The 27,048-nt window shown below is 38.4% G+C and overlaps 1 protein-coding gene across 1 annotated transcript in view; it reads right to left on the bottom strand.

Moving 5' to 3' along the window:
- The window catches only part of mbc (dedicator of cytokinesis protein myoblast city), a 966,604-nt gene that overhangs the window by 615,421 nt on the left and 324,135 nt on the right, over window positions 1–27,048 (bottom strand). The window contains exon 16 of the mRNA XM_090373417.1: window positions 13,378–13,450. Within this exon, the coding sequence (XP_090229543.1) occupies window positions 13,378–13,450 (73 nt within the window). The remainder of the gene's footprint in view (window positions 1–13,377; window positions 13,451–27,048) is intronic.

The raw sequence follows: 27,048 nt of genomic DNA, 5'->3' as shown, positions 1-27,048 counted from the left end.
CTGCCTTACTTTCATACCATATTCGATGTTTGGATCTAGAAGAACACTCAGCGCCATTACATTTATTCTTTCCACTCATAATTGTGTATAAAGGTGTAACGTTTTTAAAAAATAATCTTTAATAAAAATACACAGCAAAAAATATTTGTACAGCTTACACACAGTCAACGACCTCACCGCTTGGAATCTAGAGTGTTTACTAATGTATGAATGCTAGCAGAGTCTGTATGTAATGGGAGTTGCGACAACAGTCAGCACGGCCTTGAATCCATAACACATTGGCCTACGTGCTGGCATTATAATACATACATACATATCAAATATATTGGTGCATGATGCAGTTAATTTTTTTTCAATTTGTAAACCGTGCTATAGCGAAACCTGCGTTGTTCGAAACTGCACTATGCAAGGTATTCCTGTACTGCATATGGGTAGTAGTAACCCCAGAGAAATGTGCCAACTGGATGGTGTTACACTCAGGGTAGTGGAGAACGAAAGAGACCTGGGATAATTGTTGTTGTTGTGGGGATTTCATGGCGCATAAGCTACTTTGGCTATAATGCGCCTATTCGTTTATAATAAAAATGAAAAGAAAAAGAATCGTACTGTCTGAAAAGTTCTTAATCAGAAAAGATTAAAAATTCTAGTTTGCTTCAGAAAATGGAAAAATTCAGATATATTGGCCTGTAACCCAACAACTAATAACCCTAGAGAATTTGATTGTCACCAATCAAATTCTCTAGGGTTATTGGTTGTTGAAAGAAAACCAGTGATTGTAGCATTGAAATTCTGTCTTGTTTATAACAGGGGCAATCGATGAGAATGTGTTTAACAGTCATATTTATATAGCAATATGGACACTGTGGTGGATCATCTCCTGTGAGTAAATGAAGGTGGGTCAAGTGAATATGACCTATTCTTGCTCTTGAAAGGATTACTTCTTCTCGTCTTGATGTCGAAACACTGGAGAGCCAGATTTTCTGAACCTGTTTAATCTGAAAGAGTTTAAGTTTGGGATTGCCATAGTACTGTCCATTCTGATAGGCATGCAGCATGAATCATTAGTGCACAATTTTTTCTAAAATTTTGCTGAGGCAGCTTGAGAGGGTATCCAACAGAAGGTGACTAGTTGGTGGCATTCTTCGATCTTCAGTAATAATTTTCTAATTTCATTTATAACAGAGTGAAATTTATCTGAGGAATTACACAATGCCTTGATTGAGCTGAGGGAAGTGATTTTAAAGAGCAGTCAGGAGAGAGAGTTTATAAACCTAGTTTAATTGCGAATAATTCAGCTGAAAAGATACTGAATTCAGAAGGAAGGGCTGCTGATACAATTGTATTTGTAAAAACTGCAGCTGCTCCAACTTTTGAACTGGATTTAGAGCCATCTGTGTATATTGGTAAAAAATCAATATATTTTTGAGTGTGAACGGCATGAACTTGTCCGATATTTGATGCTTGCAAAATATTCTTTCCCCACCGACAGACGTAAGTGTCACAGGTCAGTATAGGAGGTGGAACGAACCCATGGTGGCTGAGTACAAGTTGCTTGCTACCTGTTGTATGGAATGGATGGAAACATTCCAAACCTGCAGTAGTTCAAGAAGGAGAAGACCAGCTGTTTTTACTATGCTAGGTTTATTTCTGTATAGATTTTCTAATGGTGGATTGAAAAGATATGGCTGAATGGGATGCAAGGCACAACCTTGCATCTTGACAATAGCAATTTCCTACGTAAAGATAGTGGTGGCTTGCGAGAACCAATGTAAAGGCTATGTGCTGGCAATGTTCTGAATGCGCCAAGCGCAATCCTCAGTGCACTGTGTTGAACTGGATCAAGCCAGCATAATGTGCTCTTTCTGGCAGAGTCATAAATGGGAGCTCCATAATCAAGACAGGAACTGATTAATGCCCTGTATAATCGAAGAAGGGAGGTATGATCTGCACCCCACGTTTGAGGAGATAAAGCTCTGAGTATGTTTATCTTTTTTAGGCAGGAGTATGTATGTACTTTTTTAATGTGCTATAAGAAATTTAGCTTGTTGTCCACGATTAATCCTAGAAATCTAATGTTACTAGTGCCTGGGATGGAGATATTGGAGATGTGAAGTTCAGGATCCAGATGAAATTTGCGTTGTCTACAAAAATGGATAGCAACTGTTTTTTGCTGTGAAAGCCTACAGTCGTTAAGGCTGGCCCCTGTATTTTATTTAGTGATATCTAAAGCTGTCGTTCAGTGGAATTCATATTTTGGGAATTACAGGATATGGAAAGGTCATCTGCATAAAGGTAAGTTTCTACGGTATTTGGAAGTTGTTTAGTGATAGAATCTATTTGAAAGGCGAAAAGAGTGGCACTCAGTACTGATTCCTGTGGAACACCTTCTACCTGAATGAAAGTTGCAGAAAGGGCACATTGGTATCGAACTTGAAATGATCTAGTGTGTAGAAAATTCTCTACAAATATAGGAAGGTTGCCCTGCAGACCAAGAGAGTAAAGATCTCTTAGAATGCCGTCCGCCAGGTGGTATCAAAAGCCTTCTCTATATCTATGGAAACAATTACTAGATGTTCATGCTTAATAAAGGCATTACGAATGGCAAATTCAGCCTTAACCATAAGGTCCAAGCATGATCTGTTTTGACGAAAGCCATACTGACTATTGCTCATTAACCGTTCTGACTCAATGATCCAGCCAAGTCTACAGTGGACAATTTTTTCTAAAATTTTGCTGAGGCAGCTTGAGAGGGATATTGGTCTATAGCTATGGGGATTGGTTGGATCTTTTCCAGGTTTTAGGAATACCAATACAGTAGAATGATGTCAAGGAGCTGAATACACATTTTCTAGAAAAATATGGTTGTAAGAGATGAAGGAGATGCAAAGCTTTATCATAAAGATGTTGTAGCATGATGTAATAGATTCCATCTGGTCTGGCAGCACCACTGTGGGATGTTCCAATGGCTTGCAAGAGTTATGAATATTGTAGAGGTTTGTTATATGGCAGAAGGAGGGCAGTTTGGAAGTTAATAGAGTGCTGTTCTGCAGTGTTTTCAATTCTCTGGAAAGATGGAGTATAAGCTGCTGCTGCCACTGAGATTTCAACAAATGTGTTGCCCAAAGCATTTGCGATTCTAAAGGACTAGACAGATCTCGTCCATTAGTACAGGATTGGAGAAGGTACGGTAGGAAACTTACCAGAAAGCTGTCTAATTTTTTTCCATATTATTTTGGTGTCAGTGTTTTTGTTAATGCTTGAGGCAAAACGAATCCAGGATTCTTTCTTGGCTTGCCTTTGTATGAAACGTGCTTTTGCCTTTGACTTCTTATAATTTATTAGATTGGCTGTTGTTGGATTTTGCCGAAACAGATTCCAGGCTTTATTTTTTTGGCTTTTGTGCATTCCTCATTCCACCAATAATTATGCTTATGACACAGGGGATTTGATAGTGGTATTGTGTCTTTAGCCACATTTAGATGTGACATGATGTATTCTGTCACATCATCAATAGGCTGGAGACAGATTTTTTTCTCATCAAAAGATATTGATGACTGAAATTTTGCCTTGTCTGTTTGGGCAAATTTCCATTTTCTGCAGGGTTGAGTGGAGGAGTCTGTGCTATTAATAGGTTGCATACGATTGGGAAGTGTTCACTACCCAATAGATCATTTAAAACATACCAATTATGGTCAGGACCAGTAATGGTGAACAAATGGAAGATCTATTGCTGAGGTATGTCCATTTGGGAGCTGAATGTGTGTGTGTGTGTGTGTGTGTGTGTGTGTGTGTGTGTGTGTGTGTGTGTGTGTGTGTGTGTGTGTGTGTGTGTGTGTGTGTGTGTGTGTGTCCCAGTATTGAGTATGGTGAGGTTTAGTGCCTCTATTAAGCTCTCAATGAGTTGACCTCATCTATCTAATTTAGGATCGCCCCATAAGGGGTGGTGGTGCCCATTAAAGTCCCCTAATATGAGGTGTAGGTATCTGTATGAAAAGGTCTTCAAGTTCTTTTAAACAATAAGTATGGTTTGACTGTAAGTAGATTGATACTACTTACTACTTACAGCTAGTGTTATTGCAATATGGAGAGTTATATGCATAGCAACAGCTTCTATTTCAGTTTGAAGTGGAATATGATTAGTTGGGATCTTTGAATTTATCAGGATTGCTACACCGCCATGGGCAGCATTTGTTGTATTACGATCCCTTCGATAAAGGCAATAGTTCTTTATCGAAAGAGAAATTTGCAAAGTTAAGTAAGTTTCCTGAAGACAAAGAGCAACTGGAGAAAATCGATTAATTAGATCTTGGATATCGAATGTATTGCAACGAAAGCCTCTGCAGTTCCATTGTAAAATACAAGGCATTATTTGTGTTTAATTGATGGAGCTGATTCTGACTGCTCTTTGAAGGTGACTGGTTTATGGTGTTCCAATTTCTGTTTGTCTTTTTTTTTTTGGAAGACTAGCCAAGCAGTGTCCATTTCTTCTTCTTCTTCTTCGGCATGGATTTCTAAAATAGGATCTTTCTGTATAGATCTGCCCACTGTGTCCATGGTTGTGTCCTGAATATTTTTCATAGCATTTGAATTTGTAATACAAGATGTGGTAGCAATCAATCGTGGAGGAGATACTGCTGGTATTGTCAGAGGTATATTATTTGCTTGGTCTGTGGTCTTGGATTGCTGCTTGCGTACAGTTGGCTGTATCTCAGAGAGGACATTTCTAGCCCAATCAGAGATTGATTTATTAATAGGGACTGTGACATCAGTTTGAACGGAGACTGCTTGATATTTTTTTACAGCATTTGCATAGGTAATATTCTGGTTTATAGTTGGTGCAGCTAGTTTTCTTGCTTCTTGGTAACTGACTTTGTTTTCAACCTTGTATTTTACTATTTTTTTCTCGGTTTTCCACTTTTCACATGTCTTGGAATATGTAGGATGGTTGCCTTTGCAATTTGGACATGTCATTTTTGTAGCTGTACAGTCATTTTGTATATGGTCTGAGGACCCGCAGTTGGGGGCAGACAGGAATTCCTCTACATACAGTTTGAGAATGCCCATACTTTTGCCATTTATAACATCTTAAAGGGTTGGGAATGTATAGGCAAATGCGACAAAATAAATAACCTGCTTTTACAGAGGAGAGTAAGTTTGGAGTACTGAAGGAAAGAATAATATTTCTGGTAGGTGTCAGTTGATTATGTTTTTTAATCATTATTCTTTTCGCTTCAATTACATTCTTTCCCTGCAGTTCTTGGGTTATTTCTTCCTTGTTGACATCAATAAAACCCAACTTGATATGACACCCTTAGATGCATTTAGAGTTGCATGAGGAGATATTTTTACAGGAATTCCAGCAAAGCTTGTTAGTTGTAGAAGCTTTTCAGAATGTCTTTGATTCATGGATTCTATAAGTAAGTCTCCTGATTGCAGTCTCTTCACCGTCTTGGGAGATCCTGCAATACCCTCCAGATATTTCTGTATAACAAAGGGAGACAAGTTGCTCATAGGCTGGTTACTGAGAGAATGGAAGATTAAGAAATATGGGCAGGGCTGCTCCATACGATCAGCCTTCAATCTCTTTGGGTTGTCATTTTCCATGTCAATATGGTCTGTATTTGCCATGTTTGTTCCTTTTCGCCCTTGACAAGAGGATTTTTCTGCCAAGGTTTCCGGCCCCGCCACGGAGAGGCAGAAGCAGTGCCGCAAAGGAGGCCAAACGGTTAGAAAGGTTAGTTGTTCAGTTTATTCCCCCGAACCTGGGGGGGGATAAACTGAAATTGAGGAAAGACAGTTGTCAAATGGATGTGCAGAAATTTTCCTTTAACCATCGGGTAGTTGATTGCTGGGACAAACTTCCATCTGATGCTGTGGAAGTTAGCTTAAATAAATTAAAGGCAGAACTAGAGAAACATTTGGAACAAATGGATGGGTGAAATGGGAAGTGTTTTTTTTTTTTTTTTTTTTTTTTGGCTGATGCTGTATAAGCTTGCTTTCTTGCCATTTCCCTCTACTAATGGAGTTTTTCCTTAACATTTCCCAAATAATGTCTAAGGTGTATTCAACGTTTACATTAGTGTATACAGAAGTTACACCAAGTGAGAATAATTTATCATTTTCATCAAGTTTACAATTCTCCAGGTTATTGAACAACGTATCATAGTTCTTAACACCAAATTTTATTGTTTGTCTGAAAGGTTTAAGGTAATATAAGTGCGTAGCTAACATTGAAAATGCTGTTCTAGTATCATATGATAGGATGAATAGGGAACGAGTCTTACGTAGCTTGACCTGGCCAAAAAGCAAAGAAATAATGAAAGTCCTAGCCTTTAACTCTTTAAACTGAAATTTAGTATAATGTAGTCATTTTTTTGGAATATAGTTATAGTGTATTTTTGTATCAGTTAACAAAATTCGAAAATAAGTCTGGATTTACTTCAAAGTGAGTGGAGTATCAAGTGGAAATCTGCTGTACACCAATAGAAACAATAGAAAAGAGTGAAGGTGGAGTTAGCTTTCTGGTCCATAATATTTGGAATTCAAAAGTACATCATCAAGGGTGTCAAGACTACTACTCAGGATTTCTAAGAGGTACAAACTAAAGGTTATAATGATTTATGCACCAACCAAGCATGATGATGAAGAGGCTGAAGAAATATACACTAAAACTGAGACTTCTAAATGGACAGAAAACTCACTATACTATTATTATGGGGGAATAATAAATGAAAGAGGTGAAAGAATTGTGGGATTTGCAGAATCTCGAGGAATGTCAGTAATGAACACTTTTGTCAAGAAAAGGGTAAACAGAAAATGGACATGGAAGAGCCCAAATGGATTAACAACTAATGGAATCGACTTCATCCTCACTAACAGAAGAAATACTGTGAATGATGTTACTATTCTGAACAATGTAAATGTTGGAAGTGATCACAGAATGGTAAGATGCACACTTGATATAGATGCAAGAAAAGAAAGGAAAAAACTAACTAGAAAAGAATACGAAGGTCTTTGAAATAACAGAAGAGGAGGAGAAAAAGCAGTATGTACTAGAACTTAAGAACAAGTTTGAGCTTCTGTAGACCTTACAGGACCAAGATATTGATGAGGGCTACAACTTTCTGAAAGTGATAAAGCCCAAGAAATCTATAGGTAAAAAGACATCCAAAGAAGAAAAATGAGCCGAGAAACACTTGTCATGATGAACCGAAGACAACAAATGAAGAGCAAGATAAACACTGGCAAGGACAAAATTGAGTATACTCAGTTATGTAAAGCTATTAGAAAGACACTCAGAGAGGGCAGAAGAAGAAGATTTAACATCAGAAAAGTTGAACAAGCATTAAGGGGAAACAAATTACTTAAATCAGCTGGCACATTGTGGCCATTGATGCCAATGCACTTAATAAATAAACAAACATACAAACTTAAATCAGCAGCCATAAGTAGTAATACAGAAAGACAAATGATATTGAAAGTGAAGAACAGCAATGGTGTACTTATAAATAGCAGAGAAGGCATAATTCAAATAGCAGAAGACTACCATACAAGAAGTGACGGAATAATACCAGCAGTTGTGAAGATGAATCACAAATTAGCAAACCATAAGATATACCAATATCCTTCCTGATGAGGTAGAACATACATTGAAGAAAATGAAGAATCAGAAAGCTCCAGGGGAAGATGAAGTTACTGTAGAGTTGTTAAAATTGGGAGGAAGAGACATGACACAAAAACTGGCAAGGCTCTTCACAAAATGCATTAGAAAAGGTGTGGTGCCTATGGGAGTGGAATAATGCGATCATGATTTTGCTGCATAAGAAAGGAGATAAATAAGAAATTGGAAATTATAGACCAATTAGCTCGTTGTCCCATATCTACAAGTTGTTCACAAGGGTCATCACTAACAGATAAGAAAGAAAGAATACTTGATGAGAATCAACCGAAAGAGCAAGCTGGCTTTAGGACAGGATTCTCAACTGCAGATCACCTTCATGTAATATTGCACCTTCATGTAATAAAAGAAAGCAAATGAATATAAAACACTATTACGCCTGACATATGTGGATTATGAAAAGTCATTTGACTCCATACAGCATAAGGTTATGTTTCAGGCACTGGAAAGACAAGGTATAGTTACCCCAAACATTATGATTTTGAAGAAAATATATGAGAACGCTACCTCCTTTATTAGACTAGACAAAGACGGTAGCCAATTTAAAATTGAGAAAGGAGTTAGACAAGGAGACACAATATCTCCAAAGTTGTTTACTGCTGCCCTTGAAGAAGCTTTCAGAAGATTAGACTGGCTGCAGAAAGGAGTCAATGTGAATGAAGAGTACCTAAACCATTTAGGATTTGCAGATGACATTGTAATCATAAGTCTCGAGTAATCATAAGTCTCAGTGTAATCATAAGTACGGATTTCGGACTAACATGAATATGGCTAAAACAAAAGTAATGATAAATAAATAGGCCACAGAAAGGGATATCATCATTGAAGGAGCAGTAATTGAAAAGGTGGATTCATATACTTATATGGGATAAGTCAGTAGCTGTAATAATGAAAAAGGTCTGGAAGTCAAGAGAAGAATAAATTTTAGATGGATAGCATTCAGGAAATATAGTCACATACCGAGGAGCAATATCCCAATTTGTTTGAAATGTAAAATAATGAACCAATGTATATTCCCCAGCATGACTTATAGAAGTGAAACTTGGGCACTCACCAAAAGAATGAAAGAGAAGTGCTGAAAACTACACAGCAAAGGATGGAACGAATTATATTAGGAATAAGACCATTAGATAACAAGAGAAACACATGGATTAGGCAGCAAACATAAATAAAGGACATTCTTATCAACACTAAAGAACTGAAATGGACTTGGACAGGACACACAGCTCGAAGACATGACAGATGGACTAAGAAAATAACAGAATGGTATCCAAGAGGAACTAGAAGAAAACCTGGAAGACAAAGGCGGAGATGGATAGATGAAATTCATGAGTTTTTCTTATATATTTCATACTTTGGAACGGAACCCCTTTATTACTATGGGAGCCATAACTCAGTATTCGTGGCATTTCTCAGGAACGTGACCCCCACGAATAGCGGGGGTTTACTGTATTACTAATGTGTCCCCCCTTGTCTACTTTTTGTATGATAATATCCTTATTTTTGTGGAGCTCATATAAAGCCAAACATTCATTCCTGCTTAATTTTGGAGGCAGTGGACTTTTAAAGTTAATCACCACCTTGTTTATCTGTTGAATACTTAAGTCTCTCTGAGGAATATTTCATAAACCAAATTTAGTATCTACCACAAGTTGTTTCTTGATTAGATTGCGGGGCAGTAAATTATAATTTAATCCCTTGAATAAAAGCAAAATTTGGTTTTTCGATAAATTGTACAAAAAGAGATTAGTGACTTGTCAATGTACAGACATGTCATAAGTCGGCTTGGGGGGGGGGGATCTGGATAATTGTTAAGAATGTTGCCAATATTTCATAATAATGTGTTAAATTTTTTTATATTTCTGTTTCTAATTTCTATAGATAATGCTTCAAGCCATAGATTAATTGAGGCCTTTAATGCAGACTAATCTTAGGGTACAGATATTTTTTCAATTTGTTGCAAATTTGTCTAACTTGGAAAAGACATTGTTGCTTGATCCAATAACGAGGTTTTAAGGCCAGGATTAAACTTTATTGTACATAAAAATACCGTACTATACACCCATCATGGCATGCAGCCAGGGATCTCACATGGATAACTACATTATGAGAAACAGTAAAAGCAAGTTTCTTAATACCCAATATTTTGTGATTAAAATTTATCCTAGCAAATTTCAGAATAATGTTTTGATGAAGACAGTATTTTAAATTCTGCACGATTATATACAAAAATCTATTATGAATATTTATTTCAAAAAGATAGAAAGTAAATTTTAAATTAGAAGAAGTAAAGGAAATTATAATTTTTTATATCATTTTCATATTCGTTTCACTTGGTTTTATAAATTCTCAAAATGTCTTCTTTCGTGCAGTTATTTGTTGGTGGTTTGATGGTTTCGGGTCGAGTTGGAGCTCAGTTACCTAGATTGCAGATGCATCTAGGTAATGGAGTAAGAATTCATTTAAATTAGTTTTATATTCGTTTTAAATTTGGAGAGGGGTGCTTGGAAGCCCACAGACAACATAGAGGTAAATTTCTCTCATTTTATTACTAAGGTAAAAAGAATGTACTGTCATCTAGCATCACTGATGGCACAAGAAAAAAAAAACAGAAATGACATGTTTCCCATTGCAATGTAATTGTTCAGAAGTACTATAAGTTTTACTATTTTTCATGTTTGGGGTCATAATACCAAATTTTAATAATAATATATAATATATATAAAAAATAAATCTTTTCCCAAGGAAGTGGAGTAAACTTCAAAATTCAATTTCCAGAACAACATTCATGAAAATATTTGGAAAGGGTTACAAAGATGTATTTGATCTTAATAATCTTTATACAGCAGACTCTCGATTTACTGGGATCGGATTAAAAGGGACACTTAAAGACTCCAAATTAAAAAAATAAAAAAAAATCAACCAGAAATCCTAAAATTCATGTAACAATCAGAATAGGTATAAACAGATGTTTTTCAAGTCGTAAATAAGCGACAAGAAGTGGCATTATAAGTCATCATTGGGAGATTAGTGTGCCTATTATCTTGCAACCCTCACTGTCTTCACATCTGCCGCTCAAAAAAAAAAAGCAAATGCTTAGGTTGTTTTAGTGCATTTTGTCGATTGTTCTGTTCCATTGCATTGCAAAAGGCCAAATTTTGTTCCGTTATTTATGTCAGGGAGATCGGATTATTATTTTTTTATTGTTTAGAAATCACGAAAATGATGGGCAAATGTAAGAGTTGTGCTTTCAATTAAACAAAATCTTCAAATTATTCAAAAGTTTCGAAACAGTGCATCCGTTAAATCTCTAAAGTACCATTATAATGCTGGTGACCAAACCATATGCAACATTGTAAAAAATAAAGGGAAGCTATTTGATTTAAAATTAACATCATAAAAAATAAAGGGAAGCATTGTATTGGACACATGGGTAGTGAGTGGTAAGTTTTTTCATTTTTTATCTATCGCCATACTTTTTACGTCCGTTGCTGAACATTTTTCGAAACAGTAAGTCCCTGACTTACCTAGCTTTGGACTTATGTTATGTTATTTATATTTTTTTTATTAGCATTAGCATTAGTAGAGGCATTTGATGCAAGAAAGCAAGCTTATGCAGCATCAGCCGAAAAAAAAAAAAAAAACCCACTTCCACTTCACCCCTCTGTTCGTTCAAAATACCTGTCCAGCTGAGCCTTAAAACTTATTTAGGCTATCAACCTCCACTACAAGGGATGGAAGTCTGTTCCACCAACCAACCACCTGCTAGCTAAAGGCAAATTTCCGCACGTCTATATATGACTGAATATATATGACGTGTGTATATATGACTGAAGATTTCAGTGAAGGGGACACACATTTCACCATAATAACATAAAAAACCCACAGAATTCTAGCTATCAGTATTATCACAAATGCAACAGGATCGAGTTTACTACCAGTTTATAATATATTACACTAACAGAAAAGCCCAATAAACCGGAGAGTGCAAATTGTTTTATTGTTTTATGGCAGTGACTGCCAGAAAAGACCTTTAGTAAAATGTGAACTCCCATGGGGTGATAATAGTGAGTTTTCACCTTAATCCTGTGAAGTTTTTTTCAGAAAATTTAATTTTGACTGTTATCATGGTGCCGACTAAGAGAATAAATCTATCAAGAGAAGGAAAGCGATTGAGTTGGATCAGAAAATTAAAATAATAAGGATGTATGAAAATAGCCAAACATTAACCGCTTTATGGATTATCCCGAGATATCTCGTTTTTGGTTTTAAAAGTTATTTGGAACTACACAAAATATCTCGGGATATAATAATACCCAAAACAAACAATAATACCGCAAATTTAGGATTGAAATGTATTTTCTATGGCATTTATCTGGCTAATTTTGCATTAGGTAGGTAAATCCAGAGTTTTCTCAGGATTTTCTTAAGCCTGGCAGCAAACGACTGGCTTTCGTTCTACTTATATTGTACAGCAATGTCAGAACAGTAGCACGCGTTTCTGTGCCCCCAATAAGCAAAATATAATTTGCCGTCCTAAATGCAGAATACTGAACCCATGAAAATAATTCACAAAAACAATATCGAAAAATATTTCGGCGCCCTCTTGAACTGCCGCCTGTCCACTCGTGGCAGCCATGTGTTAGAATGTAGTTAGTTCGCTATTACTGCTTATGGCGGGAGGTTACTGCTTGTGCGTTCCATTTGATTTTTTAAATTTATTTATATAATGAGTAATGAAGACTTTTTTTTTTTAGCTCAAGGGCTAATTTATTAAAAAAATCTGTATAATTTGCACACTTTTTGGCATACACAAGATAACTCGGGATAGCCCAAATGGGTTAATTACTCCCATGTATTTTCTACGAAAAAATTAATTAAAAACACAAAAAACTATACAATGAGTATTTGCATGATGCATACTTTTAATCTGTAAAATTAAAAAAGTCGATCCGTTACAGCACATTTTCCAGAAAAAAATGTTCCGGGAACCCGATACTTGTTAACCCCTAACAAGTATCGTGCGGAATTCAGATTTGTCAGTGGCAATGGTGAACACAATAAAGGAAAAACACAGAATACGAGAAGCAGTGAAGCGATCGGCACCAATGAAGTCAACTATAATAACCAGGGCTATGAAATACATATCAGTCTTTACAGAACAATAACATGTGTTTTTTTTTTTCCTTTTATGTTTTTTTTTTTCTTATGTGCCACTCTGGCTACTTCACCACTGTCCCCAGATAAAGTTTTTAATTGAAATAATTAAAAATACATAACTATTTTTCTTCATTCTTCTGAGGATATTATGTAGTTTTTGTAATTTTAGCATAGCAGGGATATAATAGCAATATTTTATTAGTCATTCCCGAGTTACGTAAGAAGTCCTAGGACGTATATCTTACGTATGTGGGAGCACTGTATTTTTGGGATTAACAGGGAAATTGATTATCCGAGAATTTATTTTACCTTCTATCCCAGAAAATGGAGAGTCTAATGTAGTTGGAAGAAACTCAGAATATTTTCTGAGTTTCCTCACAATATTTTGGAATATTTCAAAATGTTATTACAAGAATCCAAATGTACAAAAAAGAAGAGAGAGAGAGAGAGAGAGAGAGAGAGAGAGAAACAACATGAATTTTTATATAAATTAAAGAAACTTTTACCTAAGTTTTCTAGGAAAAAATACAGGAACATACCTTCATTTGAAGATCTGTGTTTGAACATAAATTTCAGATGAGCATTGTAAAATTCTTCAATTGGAATGGCAATCTGAGGGAAAAAAAATTTGTTAATAGAAGACAGGATGCTGATACAGGGCTGGCACTAGCATTTGTGGCGAATGAGGCAAAGTCTTGTAACGCCAGCTAATTCATATCGTATCTCAACATGCAGTAGCCCTTCTAGCATTGCCTATTTTAGGCAATACCTCACTTGCGCACCCCTAGCACCGGCCCTGCACTGATGTAATAGAAAAGTTGAAATTGATTAATATTAAAGTAACATACAAATTAGAAAAATGGCATGAAATTATTTGCAGACAAAAATAAAAATGCATCACAATGGCTGTCCTCCCTTACTGTTATGATCCACTAAATATGAACGGTTTTAATTGTTGCTCATTCTGTTAAGGCTGCTCGTGAACAGAATAGGTTATTTGCAACTGCACTAACACATGAAGAATTTTTTAGAGGTGGGGGATGTCATAAGTTTATGAAATTCTAACACGGAGCTAAATGATTTTGTGATAACCAAGAGGAATGTGGAAGAAAAATTGTTGAAGCTAATTGTTGAAGTAAATAATGCACCTGTATGTATGGGATCTATCCAATTATATTAAGGAAGGCAGCAAACATTTAAGCAAAATTTTGAGAGCATCCTTGGATTTGGGTGGGGGGACTTCTTTATTTCTATAAACACCAGAGGGGGGGAATCACATTGCTATACCAGATATGAATGGTTTAACTACTGATGATCCTGCTCATGTTACCAACAAAGGGAATGTAGATGCACATTTTGCATCTACATTCACACATTAGAATTATTTCGGTTTGGGGATGCTGGAAGTATATCAGATTTTGGGAGCTAAATGATTTTGGGATAAATGAGAGGAAAGTGGAAGAGAAATTATTGGAGTTAAACATAAATAAGGTATCTGTAGCAGATAAGCTGTATCCAATTATAATGAGAGTGGGAGCACACAGCAAAAGAGATCAGCAAACTGTTATCCATAATAATGAGAGCAGCGGTAGATTTATTTACTGAAAGTCCCTATGAACTGGGGACGTGCAAGATATCTGTTCCCAAAGGGAAGACCAAAAGGTGAAAATAGTATTTACAAACCTGTTAATCCCATTTCTGTTCTAGGGAAAATAATGCAGTTATACTGGAAACAGAACATGGATTTGTTAAGAGGCAATAACGTCTGACCATCCAATTAGATACTAAGATGCGGTAACAAAGGAACTGGATGCAAAAAAAAAAATAAATAAATAAATAATTTTTGACAACATATACTTAGATTTCACAAAAACGACACTGTACAAGAGGGAGCATTGCAGTATTATGGACAAGTTATTTCTCTGGATAAGGAGATGGTCAAGTATGAGAGGGAAAAATTGGCTATCAAGTCAATAGGCACTGCTCTCCTTGGACTACTGTTATTAGCGGAGTTCCCCGAGTTAGTGCTGGGCACTTGTTTTCAGTATTTATTAATGACACTGATGAAGGCATATCAAACTTAATGTGTAAGTTTGCTGATGATACAAAGATTTTCAGGGGGTTAATGACACTAATCAGGGTAATGACACTAAACAAGGTCTAAAAAATGTAAGCAGATGGGCTGAGAATTGGCAAATGAAGTTTAATATCGACAAATGCAAGTTAATGCATATGGGTTATAGTAATCCCAGAATAACATACTCATGGTAGAGGAAAATATGAAATTGCCCTAGGAGTAATTGTGAAATCACATATGATATTCTCTGAGCAGAGAGGCTGTTATGACAACTCATGATATATTCTCAACAATAAACAGGAATTTTGCCAGCAGGGATAGAGTGGTATTTGTATAAAGCAATGGTTAATTGATTCTATGAGTACTTTAAGAAGGATGTCAATCTGTTAGAAGCCATGCAGAGATGAGCAACAGATTAGTAAGGGGAGTAAAAGGATGCTCTCACTAAACAAGACTTCAGTTTGCAAATTGCAGTATTAAGAGACTAGGCACCTGCGAGTTGATCTGATTGAGATGTTTAAAGCTTTCAATGGATTGAGTAAGCTAAATAGCTAAATGCTAATGGCATCCCTCCTCTTTCTGTGAAAAAACATAATTAAGGGGAGGGCATAAATTAAAATTGATAATTGTTGCACAGCTACTACTGGTACATGCTGCAGCCTGGAAAGCAAGGTGTCTGGGACTACACACCCTGCTGTGGATCATCATGGAACAAATAAATACCTAGGCTGTGTTAGGGTAATTAAGAGTAAGAACATGTATACTGTAAGAATATATATACTTACATGTACACTAATGCTAGGAGCATTGTGAATAAATTTAAAGAATTTGAAGTACTAATTAAGTCATCAAATGTAGACATTGTAGGAATAGCAGAAACACGGTATCACTCAAACATAAGTGATGCTGAATTTGAACATGGGCAATACAATATATACAAGAAGGATAGATAGGACAGTAAAAGGGTTATGCTCTTAGTTAAGAAGCAGATTAAATCTCAGGCAGTGCACCCAGTTGATATGTGTGAGTGCAAAGCTGTGTCAGTTTGGTGTGATTTAAGAACTGAGAAAACAAAATAAAGAGTAGGAGTGTGTTATAGGACTAATGTTTCTGATGATCTATTTCTCTGTATACCAAACGGCTACACAGAGAAATAGAGTGGGCCAGTAAATCAGAACTTTTAATAATGGGTGAATTTAAGTTTCCAGATGTTGACTGGAATTTGTGGGTTGGTCACTCTCATACTAGCAACACTTTTGTGGATTTCTTGGATGACTGTTTTCTAGAGCAGAATGTTAGAGAGGCAACAAGAGGAAGCAATACTCTTGATCTGATTTTCAGCAGTGATTCTTCACGCTTCAAGAATATGCAGGTAAAAGATTGAGTGGCAGCAATCACAGTATACCAATGTGGAATTTAATTAAAGACATAACTACTGTCGAGGGTAAAGGGAAAGGGGCTTTTGCTTTCGTAAAGGTATGAAAGCAAAGTAGACCCCTTTATGAAAGACCCCGTTCATACAGGGGTCTCAGACAGTTTTTAAATACTGTGCAGTGAGACCAACTGATGATGTTACCAACAGCAAATTATAAATGGGATGTGTTCAAGGAAGTAATCAAAGAAGCTACTAGGTTGTTCATACCAATGATTCCTATCCAAAGTTACAGTTGAAGGCTTAGACTTAAATGGATATCAGGTGAACTATTGAGACATGTAACAGAGGAGAAAAGGGCATGTCATGCATATAAATTATCAGGTAATATAGAAACCTAGGGTAGATATCAAGTAGTCTATAATCAAGTCAAAAAAGGAGGTTAGGCAAGTGAAGGCATATGATGAAAAGTTTACATCTATGCTTATATTACAGTAGAATGAAGATGTTGAATCACATCTGGCCACCTGATGTCAGCAGGTTGACTGTTGATGAGACCGGCGGAATTACTTAACAAGTACAGGTCACTGTTGAAAAAAGCCATGAATTAGGGTTGAATTTGAAAGTGTCTGCAATTCTGCCCAGACAGGATAGGAGGGAGTATATGATGAGAGCCTTGTCGATCAATTCGGCCCTGGAAAGATTGTGCAAGGCTCAAGGGGTAGAATTTTTTTCAGCCTGGTCTGTACTTGTTAACAGGAGAGACTGCTTCTATGGGGATGGGATACACTTAAATAGAAAGGATGCAAGAATATTTGCTGATGCTATCGAGGCAGTGTTAGGTGGGTTGGAAAACTGCTAGCTTGGGGGGTACAAGGACTAATAGATTAACAGTAGCCACTGGCAGAGGTGAAAGTGATTCTTGCACTGCTTCTATTGGAATGAGCAGAAGCCTGGAAAACAAGATGCAGGATATTTCAGAGACTGCTGGGAGTCATTGCGGTACAAGTAAACACATGGGTTGTGTTAGGATAGTTAAGAATAGTAACAGGTGCATGTATACTTGCATGTACACCAATGCTAGGAGTTTTGGTAAATAAATTTGATGAATTTGAGGTATTGCTCAAAACATCAAAGGCAGATATTGTTAGAATCTCAGAAATGTGGTGTCACACATATATAAGGAATGCAGAACTGGAATTTGGGGAACACAATGTGTACAGAAAGGATAGACAGGACAGGAAGGGAGGAGGGGTTATGCTATTAGTTAAGAAACACAAAATCCAAGGAAGTGCATCCAGTTGATGTTGGTAGACAAGACAATGTTGAGCTGTTTGGCATGACATAAGCACTAGGAAAGGAAAAATGAGAGTAGGTGTTTGTTATAGGCCTATGAATCTGATGAGTATAATGAGCAATTGTGCAGAAAAATAGAGTGGACCAGAAAATCAGTGTGTCTTATAATGGTGGATTTTAATTTCCCAGAGATTGACTGGAATTTGTGGGTTGGTCACTCACACACTAGCAAGTATTTTGTGGATTTATTGGATGATTGTTTTCTACAGCAGCAAGGACGGGAGGCAACTAGAGGGAGTAATACTCTTGATCTGATTATCAGTAGTGATTCTTCATGCATTAATAATCTGCAGATAAAGGAACCATTAGGTGGCAGTGATCACAATGTGCTGAAGTGGGATTTTCTCAAAGAGGTAACTACCATCAAGGGTAAAGGGAAGGGTTTTTGCTTTTGTAAAGGCGACTACGTTGGTCTGAGACAGTATATAAATTCTAATCAGTGGGACCAACAGATGATGTTACCAACAGCAAATTCAAAATGGGAAGCATTCAGAGAACTTATCTTGGAAGCTACTAGGCTTTACATACCAACTAAGAAATATTGTTCAAGGTTTAGGCCTAAATGGATGTCAGATGAACTAATGAGACATATGGCAGAGAAGAAAAATGCACGGGATACATATAAATTAATGGGTGACATGGAAGCTTATGATAGATATAAGCTGGTCTGTAACCAAGTCACAAAGGAGATTAGGCAGGCAAAGGCAGATTATGAGAAATCCTTGGCAAAGGATACAAAGAAAAACAGAAAAGAGTTTTACCTATGTAAACTCTAGAAGGAAAGGGGTGAATCTGATTGGTCTAATATTGATGGTTCAACAGTTGAGGATCCTGGTCAGGTGGCTAACAAACTAAACGAGTATTGTGCATCCACATTCACACATGAGGAGTTATTCAGGAAGGGGAATGGCAGAGGTGAAGTAAACTCTGGAAGTGAGCTAGATAATTTTGTAATAACTGAAAGAAAAGTGGAGGAGAAATTGTTGAGAATAAACATAAAAAAGGCACCTGGGGTGGATGAGATCTATCCAATTATATTAAAGGAGGCAGCAAAGGAAATAAGCAAACCCTTAGCTATAATTATGAGAGCTTCTTTAGACTCAGGGGAGATACCCATAGACTGGAGATGTGCAAATGTGACCCCCAAATTCACAAAGGAGTATCAAAGGCTGACTCAAGTAATTATAGACCTGTGAGTTTAACTTCTGTTCCAGGAAAATTAATGGAGGCACTGGGTAAAGAAGCACTGCAGGATCATCTAGACAAGAATTCAGTTATAGCTCAGATGCAGCATGGTTTTGTTAACACAAAGTCTTGCCTGACCAATTTGATTGGATACTATGATGCAGTCACAAAAGAACTGGATGTAGGGAATAACTTTGATTTTATATATTTGGATCTTAGAAAGGTTTTTGATACTGTTGCACATGGAAGACTGCTGCACAAATTGGAGCAGTGTGGCACTGGAGGCAAATTGCTGCTATGGATAAAGGGATGATTGAGGGGAGAAGACAGAGAGTGGTAATCAATGGACACTGCTCATCATGGACTAATGTTATTAGTGAAGTTCCTCAGGGTTCAGTGTTGGGTCCATTGTTGTTTTCTGTATTTATAATGATACTGATGATGGTAGGTCAAGCTTACTGTCCAAGTTTGCAGACAATACAAAGGTTGGCAGGGTTGTTAAGGACACTACTGACGCTATGCTGCTGCAACAGGATCTGGAAAGGTTGAGCAGAAGGGCTGAGAGGTAACAAATGAAGTTTAACATTGACAAATGTAAAGTACTACATATGGGAAACAGTAACCCCATAGCAACTCTGTGGTACTACACTGACAGTGGTAGAGAATGAAAAGGACCTGGGGGTAATTGTGCAGTCAGATATGAAGTTTTCTGAGCAGTGCAGACGGGCTGCAAGAGTAGCTCATGGTGTCTTGTCAATGATATACAGGAATTTTTCTAGCAGGGATAAGGAGGTTATTATACCTTTGTATAAGGCAATGGTCAGGATACACCTCGAGTACCGTATAATGGTTTGAGCATGCTCAATCCATTCAAGGCTTTATACACCTCTGTCAGATCACCTCGCCGGTGCCTAGTCTCCAGACACTGTAATTTGCAAAACTTAAGCCTTTCTTCGTAAGAGCAACCCTTTGTTCCATTCACTAATCTTGTTGCCCTTCTCTGTACTCATTCCAGGAGCTCTACATCCTTCTTGAAATGAAGCCTCCAGATCTGTAATAACATTAGTCCACAATGAGCAGTGTCCATTGATTACCACACTCTGTCGTCTCCCCCTCGATCATCCCTTTATCGATAGCAGCAATTTGTCTCCAATGCCACACTGCTCCAATTTGTGCAGCAGTCTTCCATGTGCAACAGTATCAAAAACCTTTCTAAGATCCAAATATATAATATCAGAGTTATTCCCTGCATCCAGTTCTTTTGCGACTGCATCATAGTATCCAATCAAATTGGTCAGGCAAGACTTTCCCTTAACAAAACCGTGCTGTGTCCGAGCTATAACTGAAGTCTTGTCTAGATGATCCTGCAGTGCTTCTTTACCCAGTGCCTCCATTAATTTTCCTGGAAACAGAAGTTAAACTCACAGGTCTATAATTACTTGTGTCAGCCTCTGATCCTCCTTTGTGAATTTGGGGTCATATTTGCACATCTCCAGTCTATGGGTCCCTCCCCTGAGTCCAAAGAAGCTCTCATAATTATAGCTAATGGTTTGCTTACTTCCCTTGCTGCTTCCTTTAATATATCTGGATAGATCCCATCCACCCCAGGTGCCTTTTTTATGTTTATTCTCAACAATTTCTCCTCCACTTTTCTTTCAGTTATTACAAAATCATCTAGCTCACGTCCAGAGTTTACTTCACCTCTGGCATTCCCCTTCCTGAACAACTCCTCATGTGTGAATGTAGATGCAAAATACTCGTTTAGTTTGTTAGCCACCTGAGCAGGATCCTCAACTGTTTAACCATCAATATCCAGTAGACCAATCTGATTCACCCCTTTCCTTCTAGAGTTTACACAGGTAAAACTCTTTTCTGTTTTTCTTTGCATCCTTTGCCAAGGATTTCTCATAATCTGTCTTTGCCTGCCTAATCTCCTTTGTGACTTGGTTACAGACCAGCTTATATCTATCATAAGCTTCCATGTCACCCATTAATTTATATGTATCCCATGGAATTTTGTTCTCTGCCATATGTCTCATTAGTTCATCTGACATCCATTTAGGCCTAAACCTTGAACAATATTTCTTAGTTGGTATGTAAAGCCTAGTAGCTTCCAAGATAAGTTCTTTGAATGCTTCCCATTTTGAATTTGCTGTTGGTAACATCATCAGTAGGTACCACTGTTATAGAATTTAAATACTGCCTCAGACCATCGTAGTCGCCTTTACAAAAGCAAAAACCCTTCCCTTTACCCATACTTGGGTAAAGGGAAGAAGAATCCCAAGTATGGGATTCTTCTTCTTGCTCAGAATAATCACCTGAGAGGGCATAAATTCAAATTGAGGAAAGACAGATGTAGGATAGGTGTATGGAAATTTGCCTTTAGCCAGCAAGTAGCTGGTTGGTGGATCAGATTTCCATCCCTTGTTGTGGAAGTTGATAGCCTAAATAAATTTAAGGCTGAGCTGCACAGGTATTTCGAACAAACGGAGGGGTGAAATGGGAGTGGTTTTTTTTTGGCTGATGCTGCGTAAGCTTGCTTTCTTGCCTCATATGCCTCTACTAATGCTAATAACCTTCCCAGGCTGCGGACAAATTGAATAGGTAATTTGCATCTGCATTCATACATGAGGAATATTTTAGGCAAGGGATGCGAGAAGTTAATCAAAATCTAACGAGGAACTATATGACTTTGTGATAACTGAAGGGAAAGCGGAGGAGAAATTGTTGAAGATGGACATAAAAAAGGCACCGAGAATAGTTTATTATTGATTTGGGTTTGTCACAGTTCAGACCATTAATTCCTATATGCTATTTTAACAATGGTTTTATATCAATGCATGGCTGGTTGGTTGGTTGGTTGGTTGGTTGGTTTGGTTTTTAATGGCGCATTGGCAGCTAAGGCCATAATGCGCCAAGTCAAATTTACAATGCTACTAAACATTTTGGTAGCCAAGGCTACCATGTCAAGCAATTAATTATTACGTTAAAAAGGACAAAGTAAATGCATAAAAAGTATAAAAACTTAGATCCTTGTATAAAAATTAATAGATTGTAAAAAGTTAAAAATGTCAAACATATTGTCTCTGTCACCTATTATCTGACTGAGTGTAAATGGCTCAGTCAAATTATTAAAAGCACTAAAACACAAGCATCGTGCTTCTATAAAAACAGGACATTCTATAAAAAGATGACTGACGGTTAAAATAACATTACACATCTCGCACATAGGTGGGTCATCCGCCCTCAGAAAATAGGAATGTGTTAGATGACTATGACCTATGCAGAGCCGAGGAAGAACAACTTCCGCTCTTCAGACCCTGCGTAGACTGGACTGCCATTGCGTAATTACAGGCTTAATGTGATGTAATTTATTTGTGGCCTGTCCGTGCCAAGAACCTTGCCATTGGGAAAGTAATTTAGAACATATTATTTGCCTGTAGTCTGTATAGGGGACTAACAGGCAATGATTATCCAGGGAAATGGCTGATTTGGCAGCAGCATCAGCCGATTCATTTCCCTGGATCCCAATGTGGCTTGGGATCCAGCAAAAGCGAATATCGAATTCTAATTTCATGAGAGAAAAAAGAATCTGCCGGATCCTGGACAGGATCGGATGAGGGTTAAAACTCACCGATACCAGAGCCTGTAACACGCTTGATGAATCGCAATAGATCATATACCTCTGGTAGTCGCGATTTTTAATGTGATCTAGGGCTGTTTGTATTGCATGCAACTCTGCAGTATAAATGCTAGTTTCTTGTGGGATCTTATAGGATAATGTTTTGTGAGGGAACACAACAGCAGATCCCACATAACATTCTAACTTTCAGCCATCTGTGTAGACTGGCAAAAAGTCAGAATACTGCTGTCTATGTGATGCAAAGAGTTGCTGGTAGACAGATGGTGGTGTAGTAGCCTTCTCCCAGATCTTAAGGGAGAAGTCGCAAGTTGGAAAATAAGCATGCCAGGGTAGAAAGAATTGCCTTGGTGACTGGGCAACGTTGTCTACCGTCAAGTTTAGCTCATTCAACAGCCCTTGAATGCGAATACCAAAAGGTATGTTGGCAGTCCGACGGGTGTTGTAGAGGGTTTTCCCAGTGCGGCTCAAAAACGGATGGCCGCGTGGGATGATCGGGCAGGGATTTTAATTTGAAGGCGTACTGTAAGGACAACTGCTTACATCGAAGAGACAGAGATAGTTCATTTGCTTCAACGTAAAGGCTTTGGACAGGAGATGTGCGAAATGCTCCAATGGTTGTCCGGATGGCTTGATGGTGGATTGGATCTAACCACCGAAGTGCACTATCTCTAGCAGAACCATAAACTTGAGACCCATAGTCGAGTTTGGAACGGACAAGTGTTCGGTAAAGACAAAGAAGGGTAGAACGATCTGCACCCCATGAAGTTGACGAAAGGGCACGAAGGATGTTAAGCCCTTTGACACATCTTGTCCTCAGCTGGCGAATATGTTGTAAAAATGTCAGCTTTTTGTCGAAAATAAGTCCAAGGAATTTGAATTCTGCTACAACTGGGATGTTATTTTGCCCACGCCTTAATTCTGGGTCAGGATGAAGATTACGTTTGCGACAGAAGTGTACACAAACAGTCTTCTGTGATGAAAATCTGAACCCATTAGCCAAAGACCAAGCTGTAAGATGGTCAATGGTTTTCTGCAGTTGCCTTTCAATGACCCTCATATTGCATGAATGACAAAATATAGCAAAGTCGTCAACATAGAGGGCATTGTGTACGGTGGGTGGAAGTTGTTCTGCGATAGAGTTTATTTTGATTGCAAAAAGCATGACACTTAGAACGGATCCTTGTGTGACTCCCTCTTCCTGAGAGAAAACTCGAGAGAGGGTGGATCCTAAACAGACTTGAAATTGGCGATTCGAAAGAAAGTTTTTAATAAAAACAGGGAGGTTACCTCTAAGACCAAAGTTATAGAGGTCTTTTAAAATTCCAAATCGCCAGGCTGTGTCATACGCTTTTTCAATATCAAAGAAAACTACTACCAAATGCTCAGACTTAATAAAAGCATCACAAATGGACATTTCCAATTGGATTAAATGATCCAGAGTGGATCTATTTCTTCGGAAGCCGCACTGTGTCCTGGAAAGCAGACCATTTGTTTCTAAATACCATACGAGGCGTGCATTAACCATTCTTTCCAGGACTTTGCACAAACAGCTTGTCAGAGCAATAGGACGATAGTTACTTGGATTGCTAGGATCTTTTCCTGGTTTTGGGAAAGCAAGGACAATAGCCCTTTGCCAGGAATCCGGAAATTGTTTGTGAATAAAAATTCTGTTCAACAAAACTAAAAGGTGATCCTTAGATTGTGGTGAGAGGTGTTTTAACATTTCGTAGTGGATGTCATCGGGCCCCACAGCACTTGCATGCGTGAGAAAAAGTGCTGCATTTAACTCTTCCTATAAAAAGGGCTTGTTATACGATTCAAGCCCTTTTGAAGAGAAGTTCGGTGGGTTTTTCCTCAATTTTCTTTTTCAGGGCCAAAAACTCTGCGGGAAAAGATGTTATTGCAAATGTTTCCCCTAAAGTATTTGCAACTGCAGTTCGATCTGCAATTGGACATCCGTTGTGCTTGAGGATCACTGAAGGGCATGGTGAATATTTTCCCTTCATTTTCCGGATCTTATCCCAGACTACTTTTGAGCTAGCAGCCTGAGTTATGGAAGACGTAAAACGAATCCAAGATTTCCTTTGGCTCTGACATCATACATAACGCGCTTTCGCACGTGCACGTTTGAATGATATTAAATTTTCAGTCGTGGGATATCAGCGGAATATCCCCCAGACTTTGTTTTGTGCTTTTTTTGCTGCCGTGCATTCTGAATTCCACCAAGGTTTGGGAAATAGTGGGAACCAGCTGGATGATTTTGGGATTGCAATTGCAGCTACTTGGACAATCGTTTCTGTGACATACATGACTGCTTCATTGATTGGCTCCTGACTGACTGTAGCGATGTCAAGTTTTGCCAGATATTGAAAGGCATTCTAATCAGCCTGATCAATCTTCCATCGCGGTAAACTAAATGGCAGACATGGTCTACCACTAGTTAGGGTGGTTATCACTGGGAAGTGATCGTTTCCATATGGATTTTCTTCTACCTCCCAAGTAAGTGAAGGAAGGAGAGAAGGGGAGCAGATAGAAAGATCAATGGCAGAGAATGTATGGGTAGGCATGTGGAAGAAGGTGTTTGTTCCCACATTTAAGAGGGAGAGGTCATTGTCAGTGAGCATATGCTCTATGACTCGTCCCCTTCGATTGATGTTAGCACCACCCCACAGAGTATTATGTCCATCGAAATCCCCAAGAATTAAACAAGGGGAAGGCAATTGCATGATAAGATCATCAAGGCCTTTCTGGGGGATGTCAATCCCAGGTGGAAAATAAACAGAACAGACAGTTAATAAGAACCCCACTATAAGGCAAACTGCTACAGCCTCAATGCTAGTTGTAAGCTGCAAAGGCTGAAATGGGATCTGGTTGCCGATGAGGATTGCGACTCCTCCGTGAGCAGGACCATCCACAATTCTATCCTTACGAATGATGGTAATGTTTTGCATGGTGGGGTCATCATTTGCCTTTAAATAAGTCTCCTGTATGCAAAAGCAAGCTGGTTTGTGCTTTTGCAGGAGTGCCTTGATGTCATCAGTATTTTTCCGGAATCCGCGACAGTTCCACTGTAGGAATTTAGCCATTGTTTTGGCTTGGTGGGTCCATCAGGCGGCTTCCGAGGTGCTGAGGGCTTACCTTTTTCAGTCTTGGCTTTATCCTTCCTGGGGAAGTATGGACGCTGTCCAGTGTACATTTCCTCCTCAACAAAGAGCTCCAAAACTGAGTCTTCTTTTACCTCCTTCTGCTCGACATCCACGTTTTCTTGGGTATTAAGGGATGCTTCACCTTTCTTATTCTTTTCTTTTGCAATTGCTTTTGTTACTTGTGGAGCATTAGGAGGTACCGATATAGGAGTGGCAGCTGATTGGTCCTTCTGTGCAGGTTTTTGGGAGCTTAAGAGATAACGTGCAATGGGAGTAAATGATTCTTTTGGAGGGATGGACGTGTTCGTCTGAGTTCCAATGGAACACCTCCCTGCTGCCTTCTGGGCGTAGGTAGGTTTGTTGATGTTGAGAGGTTTCACCACTTTCCTTGCCTCCCGGTATGATATGTTTAGCTTTGCTTTCAGCCGTTGAATTTCTTTTTCTTCTTTCCATCTTTGGCATGCTCGTGAGTAGGCTGGATGTTCTCCCTCACAGTTAATGCAGGTGTGTGGCTGAACATGCTGTTGTTTCGTGGTCCTTTGCACCACATCGAGCGCATGCAAGGACTCCACTGCATGCCATTTGAGAATGTCCAAATTTCTGACATTTAAAACACCGTAAAGGGTTTGGAACATATGGACGCACTGGACAGTTGATGTAGCCAGCTTTAATCTCATCAGGAGGTTTGGGCGAGTTAAAAGTTAGGATAATGCTCCTGGTTTTAACAAGTTTCCCATCCCTACGCACACTAATTCTCTTGACGGCAATAACTCCCTATGACTTCAATCACGAGCAGATTTCCTCCTCGGTAACGTCGAGAAGGTGCCACTCTGAAATTACACCTCTCGATGAATTTAGTGTTCTGTGTGGTGTCACTGTTATAGGTATTCCTTCGATTGATGTTACTCGGAGTAGATGTTCAGATTGCCTGTCATTTTTAGATTCAATCAAGAGAGCCCCAGAATGGAGCCTCTTAACTGATTTGGGTGAACCTGCTAACCCATCTAACCCTTTTTGTATAAAAAAGGGTGACATTTTGCCAATCGGTTTTTCGGTGGTAGAGTGTATAATTAAAAATCTTGGGACAGGCCCTGATGATGTTTCAGTTCGCTGCCTCTTTGTAGCAATAATGATATCTGCCTCTCCGTCTGTATTTTCAGATAGGGACCGGATTGGGGCCCCTGAAGAAGTAAATTTATCAGGATTCATGGAGTTTTTAAATTGTTCAGTGCCCGGGCTCCCCACCCACCCACCACGGAGCCCAAAGGGACGCCCACTACCCAGCATGCAATAAATGCGCTCGGGAGTGGAACGCCAGGGCTACCCAGACACCATACCCGCACCGCCGCCAGCCTGAATCCTGTCCCTCGGACCATGAGGGTAAGGGCTTGGCATTGACACAGTTGACCCTCGCAGGTGAGCCTACTAGCC

The sequence above is a fragment of the Mastigoproctus giganteus genome, chromosome 5 (assembly GCF_048544385.1).
Source record: "Mastigoproctus giganteus isolate SK-2022 chromosome 5, ASM4854438v1, whole genome shotgun sequence".
Lineage (NCBI taxonomy): Eukaryota > Metazoa > Arthropoda > Arachnida > Uropygi > Thelyphonidae > Mastigoproctus > Mastigoproctus giganteus.
The sequence above is the reverse complement of the archived record's forward strand: the minus strand, read 5'-3'. Positions and strand labels throughout refer to the sequence as shown.